Below are 6,113 nucleotides of genomic sequence, written 5' to 3' on the forward strand. Positions count from 1 at the left end.
GAGGAAGACCATAGAAGAATTGATGCCTTTGAGTTATGGTGTTGGAGGAGAATACTGAAAGTGCCATGGGCTGCCGAAAGAACCAATAGATCTGTTTTGGAAGAAGTGCAGCCAGAGTGCTCCTTAGAGGCCAAGATGATCAAACTTCGTCTCTCATACTTTGGACATATTGTCAGCAGGGAGCAGTCGTTGGAAAAGGATATCATGTTTGGTAAGGTGGAGGGTCAGAGGAAAAGAGGAAGACCCTCCAATGAGATGGATTGGCCAAGTGGAAGCATCCATGGCCTCAAGCATGGCAACAATAGTGAGGTTGGCCCAGCATCGGGTAGTGTTTCATTCTACTGTGCATAATGTCACTATGGGTTGGTACTGACTCGATGGCACCTAACAACAACTAACAACAATATGAGTATGACTTTAATGTCCCCTCTTCAGTTTCTTGCTTTCAAAGCTGTCTGGGAGATTTCAAGATGCCACTGTTGGTTGTTTTGCTATACCTCAGGCTTTAATTTAATTTTCAACCTCTTTGGTTTTTATACTCTCTTTCCCTTTCTACAGCCCTGTCCTGGCCTTTTTGGTATTAAAAAAAATCCAAAAACAAATGTTCAGGGCCTGCTTTTGGGCTGAGTATCTGTGTGCATGGGTGACAGAAGAACACACCAGTGGTGAGGTGGGGGATGTCTGCTTGCTCAGACACCCCTTCTAGTCACCGGAATGGAGGTGCACAAAGCAAAACTGACAAAGTGTAATGTCTACCTTTGCTCCAAGGTTCTCGCGGTGTTTTTCTGTGGTGTTTCTGATTCCCTCTTGGTCTTGCCATTTGGTCTCACCCAAGATGTCGACTCCGGGCCTCCTTGCCCCGCAAATTCAAAAGTACACGATTTCTTACTTCAGCTTAAAGTTCCACTAGCTATAAGCCTTCAAACTTTAAAATATTCCTAGCTATGTGGTTCCGAGTTTTGGAGCTCTGCCCTGGATCTGCTTTGCATGGTATTATGTGGTATGGCTGATGGCGAACTCTCTGCCCCTCCACCCTAGCTACCATCAAGCCCCACCCTCTTCCTTTTGTTTTAAATAAGAAAACTCAATGCATTATGCTTTGACTCCAAACCCTCAACCAATGACAAGCTCTTAAATAAGAAGCAATCATGTTAGCTTATGAATGCTTACCAAATGTCTTGTTGATCTGTAGACACTAATGTGGTGTTAACAGTTGTTTCACATCCAGAAGCTCTGAAGCCTCTTTTCTTGCTAGCAGTATCCCACTTGCACCTGCACTTAATATTGACACTTGACATTCTCCACTAAACATCTAGCCATGGTTCTGGAATTTAAAGTTTCATTTGGCATATAACTTGAGTCTTTGTCTCAACATCATACTGTTAATATTGTAAATATTTTTTTTCTATATAAATATCAGTCAATCACTTTGTATTCAGAGGTGATATCTATATGGAGTTTGAGCATTGGAAACCAAGAAACATTCTGCTAGGAAAATGTTAATGAGTAGACTTCCTGTGACGCATACTTGTACTATTGTTGTTAAGTGCTACATAGTCGGTTCTGAATCATAGCAACACTGTGTAATGTGTCTGTGGAGTGGCTGGTGGGTTTGAATTGTCTACCTTGTGATTAGAAGACCATTGTCAGTATTCTCCTTTTCCAGATGAGGGTCCTGAGGGATTTCAGGAGTAGGGATCTATATTCCAAATTTGTCTGATTCTAGGGCCTTCACCCTTAACAATTACACTATCATAGTTTTGACCATTGTCAACATTAGCACTTCAATGTTACAATGACTTTATCAGAATGTTAGTGTTGTTACCTGACATCTGTTCAGCAGTCATGTTCTAGATACTGTACTAAGTACTTGACACACATTGTTTCATTGATTTCTCAAATCAGTCTCTGATATAGGAACTAGTATTATTCCCAGTTTAAAAATAAGAAAATTAAGAAGTTTTGAAACTTGCCTACAGGGCAAAATTTAAGTAATTTCATCAATCAAGTAGCTACTGTGTTCATCCACCAAAAATAAAAGCAAACCAAACTCTGCAATTAAGTTGATTCTCACCCATAGCAACCCCATAGGCTTTCCTACGCTATAAAGCTTTACAGTACCAAACTGCCACATCTCTCATTCACGGAGAAGTGGGTTCCAACCACAGATCTTTCAGTTAGCAGCTTAGTGCTTTAATGAATGGCTGTACCACATTGCACCAGGGTTATTTAATTGGTAAAAATTGATGTAGTCTACAACTGGACAAAGAACTTTCATAATAGTTAGATTTGGTTTTACAGCTGCGGTTCAAAGGCATTACGTATTTTACTGTTTTCAATTTCAATTTTGTTTCTATAATAAAAGTATGCAATTGTATCATGACCTTTGCCTCACCCTAAATAATATGGTAGGGCTTATATTTTATGTATTTACACAGATATTCATGTGTTGTTGCTAAGCTTGAGTAAGTCTGAGGTCGGAGCCCTGGTGACTGATGTTGTCCCAGAAAGTAGAATTCTTGTGATGAATAAGTGATAGTTGATCAAACCAACTCAAGTGCTTGAGGAATTATAGCTTATAGAGTTGTTTGGCAGATGACATGACTTGACTACAGGCAATCCCCAGATAATGAAAGAGTTGTGGTCCTAAATCTTCCTGTAAGTCAAAGTTGCATGTAAGTCAGAACACGTAGGTGCTGGCATTAGATTAATGTCATTGAAATGTTTGTCTTAGTATGTAGTATACAGTGCACCTTTCTGTGCATAAGAAACATTAAAGAAACAATTCCAGATAGAGTAAAACATGTTTAACATATTAATTCAGTAACAGTAATAATGTTTTGATACATCTCACAAAATAGCTCTCATTTGTCATTATGAATTATTTCATGTACCTCAAGTTTTTAATGTAATTGACTTTACTGGGGTTGATTTGTAACTCTGGGTTGTGTGTAACTGGGACTTTTATAACTGCCTGCAATTAGAAAATAGCACATTATGCTGTACCTAGAAAAGTCACAGAGCAGCGAGAGTGGAAATGCATTCTGAGTTATATGGGCTGTCAATCACAATAATGAGCCTGTGTCCTGAATTCTTGACCCCTTTTACCCATATTCTTCTTACAGCCCAGAAGTTGAAACAGACCCTAGAGCCTTGTGACACTGAATACCCAGCGTTTGTCTCTGAGCGCACCATCAAGGAGACCACAGGGAACATTGCTTGTGAAGACTGCTCCAAGTAAGTACCCACTCTGCGTCACCCTTATCCCATTTGTCTCACTATCGAACTTTCCTAGATGGGACAGCGTGCAACTCACACGTGCATACACACAGTTGCTCTCAGAGATGGAAAACATGGCTGCCCTCTTGTGTGAGGAAGTATTTTCTTAAAATTGGAAGAAACATTGCTGACTTTGTTAAAAAGATCATTTAGAGGTTGGGAATTTTTTTTTTTTTTTTTTTTTGATGCTTGAAAATATATCCTAGAACATAGGAGACTTTTTAGCCCCATTTCTAAATGGTTGGGAGAAGTCCCAATGGACACTTTGACAGTGGACAGTTGATAATTTCAATTATTTGTTCAAGGAATGTCCTTAGGGCTCTTCATTAAAACATCAGGTTTTCAGTATTCTCCCCAGTCTGACATACTGGTATTGATTTCTCAGTGTTCTAATGAGGTTGATCCTGTTTTAATGGTTGTATCAGTCACTTTGGGTTCTGGGCCTCCTTGGTGCCATTGCAAAATTACCTATTGAGTAGTTGGTTCTAATCTTACTGATTTAGGTGTTCTTTCTGTGATCAGACATCTATTTCTTGGAAGTTATATGCATTATGAATGTGTCTTCCTATTCTTTGACCTGCTTCTTCAATTTTTTAGATATACTTTGATGCCTAGACATTGTTACATGTTTATTTTTTATTTATTTGTTATTATTTATTTATTTGTTATATAGTCCCATGTATCCCTCTTTTATAACTGACTGCATTTTTCGTCTTGTTGCAAAAGTTTTTCTCTTTCCTGATGTTATAGTAAAACGATCATACATTTTTCTTCTGAATGCTTCCAAGTGTTGCCTTTCATATTTAGGACTTTAAACTTCTAGAATTTCTTTGTATGCATGTAATGAAATAGGGTTCTGTTGTAGTCCTTTTCTAAGGCTCCCTGGTAGTATAGTCGGTGACAAGTTGGACTGCTAACTGCAAGGCCAGCAGTTTGAATCCACCAGCCACTCTGTGAGAAGAAGATGAGACTTTCTGCTCTTGTAATGTTTATATCCTCAGAAACCCAGTGCAGGATGTTCATGAGTCAGAACTGGCCTGACAGCATACCACCACCACCACCAATAGTGTTGTTAATGTTAAGTACCGTGGAGTCGGTTCCGACTTAGAGCAAACCTGCACAGGGTTTCCAAGGCTGTAAATCTTCATGGGAGCAGAACACCTCATCTGTTTCCCGAGGAACAGCCGGTAGTTTTGAACTGCCGACCTTGAGGTTAGCAGCCCGATTCGTAACTATACTGGCCTGTTATCTAAGCATTCTATTTTGCCACGGATTTGTTAACATATCTGAGTCATGGAGCTGAGCTCTCATATATGTACAGAATTGTTTCTCAGTTTTGTGACTTGTCAATATAATATGCATATAATAATAACATTATGACATGACTTTGGCAAACAAGTGTCTTTCCCTATTCTTCTAATATGTCTTGGCTATTTTTGGCATTTTACTTTTTTAATATTAATTTTGTTAAATATCCATGATTCTGCTGGGGTTTGATTACAATTGCTTGGTTATAGATGAATTTGAAGATATCAGGCCTTATCACTCATAAACTTAAGATTTATGATATTAGATTTTAGATACATACTATCATAATTGTTTGATAGTAGACCTTGTCGTTACTAAACTAAGTTGATTTTATCTACACACATCTTTTTCTATGCCTTTAATGCAGTATTGTTGTTGTTGTTGTTGTTAAGTGACACTGAGTCTGTTCCAACTCGTAGTCATCCTGTATAGGGTTTCCAAGGAGTGACTGGTGAGTTTGAACCACCGACCTTGTGGTTCAGACTGACCTTGAAGTCAAGTGCTTGTGTTGGCACTATAATTAGATTTATATTAGATTTGGATATAGGTTATTGTTTTCTTGTTATTACAAATGGTAGAGATTTAAAATTATTGTGATTGGTAACTGCTAGTAGTTAAGAATGTCATAGATTGCTGGACATTGAATATGTACCAAATTGTTAATTGCTCTTTTGGAGCTAATAGCTTGTATGTGGATTCTCTTGGACTTTTGGCATAGACAATAATATCATTTGTGAAAGTTTTGCTTTCTAAGCAAACTTCTTAACTGTTGTGTATGTGTGCATCTGTTTTATTATACTGGACTTGTGACACATTGTTGATTAGATGTTGTGAAAATAAACAGTTGATCCTTTTTTTGACATAAAGGAATTGCTTCTAATAATTTCTGGTTAAATAGAATGCTTGCTATGTATTTTTGTAATTAACCGCTTATTAGGTAAAAGAAAATTTCTTTATGAGTTTTTGTTGTTATTGTTGTTTGAAACCTGAATGAATCCTCTATTTATTTAATTGTTGTTAAGTGCTGTCAAGTATATTCCAACCCATAGTGACCCTATATAGGGTTTCCAAGGAGCGGCTGGTGAGTTTGAACTGCCGACCTGTGGTTCAAACCAACCTTATGGTCCAGTGCTTATCCTACATTGCCACACCAGGACTCCTAACATACATAGTGTGTATGCATGTGTGTGTGTGTATGAAAAACAATGTATGGAAAGCACAGTCATTCTGTTGTGTAAGCACTGAACTACAAACCACAAGGTTGGCAGGTTCCAGCCCACTGACTGATCTACTGGAAAAAGATGAGTCTTTCTTTCACCAGGAAAGATTTATAATCCTAGGAGCCCTATATAGGGTCGCTGTTAGTCGGAACTGACTTGTCAACACTTAATGACACAAACAAGCACTTACATTTATCATTGTTGTTGTTAGTAAGTTCTCAGATATTATCCTACAGAGCAACTGCATACATATGTATTTGTGTGTATATATGTATATGTATATGTGTATGTGTATGTGTATGTGTA

The 6,113-nt window shown here is 38.0% G+C and overlaps 1 protein-coding gene across 1 annotated transcript in view; it reads left to right on the forward strand.

The window, feature by feature from the left end:
* Positions 1-6,113, forward strand: part of CACNA2D3 (calcium channel, voltage-dependent, alpha 2/delta subunit 3) — a 1,461,104-nt gene that overhangs the window by 1,370,879 nt on the left and 84,112 nt on the right. Inside the window, exon 35 of the mRNA XM_006862056.1 lies at positions 3,126-3,237. Within this exon, the coding sequence (XP_006862118.1) occupies positions 3,126-3,237 (112 nt within the window). The remainder of the gene's footprint in view (positions 1-3,125; positions 3,238-6,113) is intronic.

Source organism: Chrysochloris asiatica, unplaced genomic scaffold (genome assembly GCF_000296735.1).
Source record: "Chrysochloris asiatica unplaced genomic scaffold, ChrAsi1.0 scaffold00046, whole genome shotgun sequence".
NCBI classification, from domain to species: Eukaryota; Metazoa; Chordata; class Mammalia; order Afrosoricida; family Chrysochloridae; genus Chrysochloris; species Chrysochloris asiatica.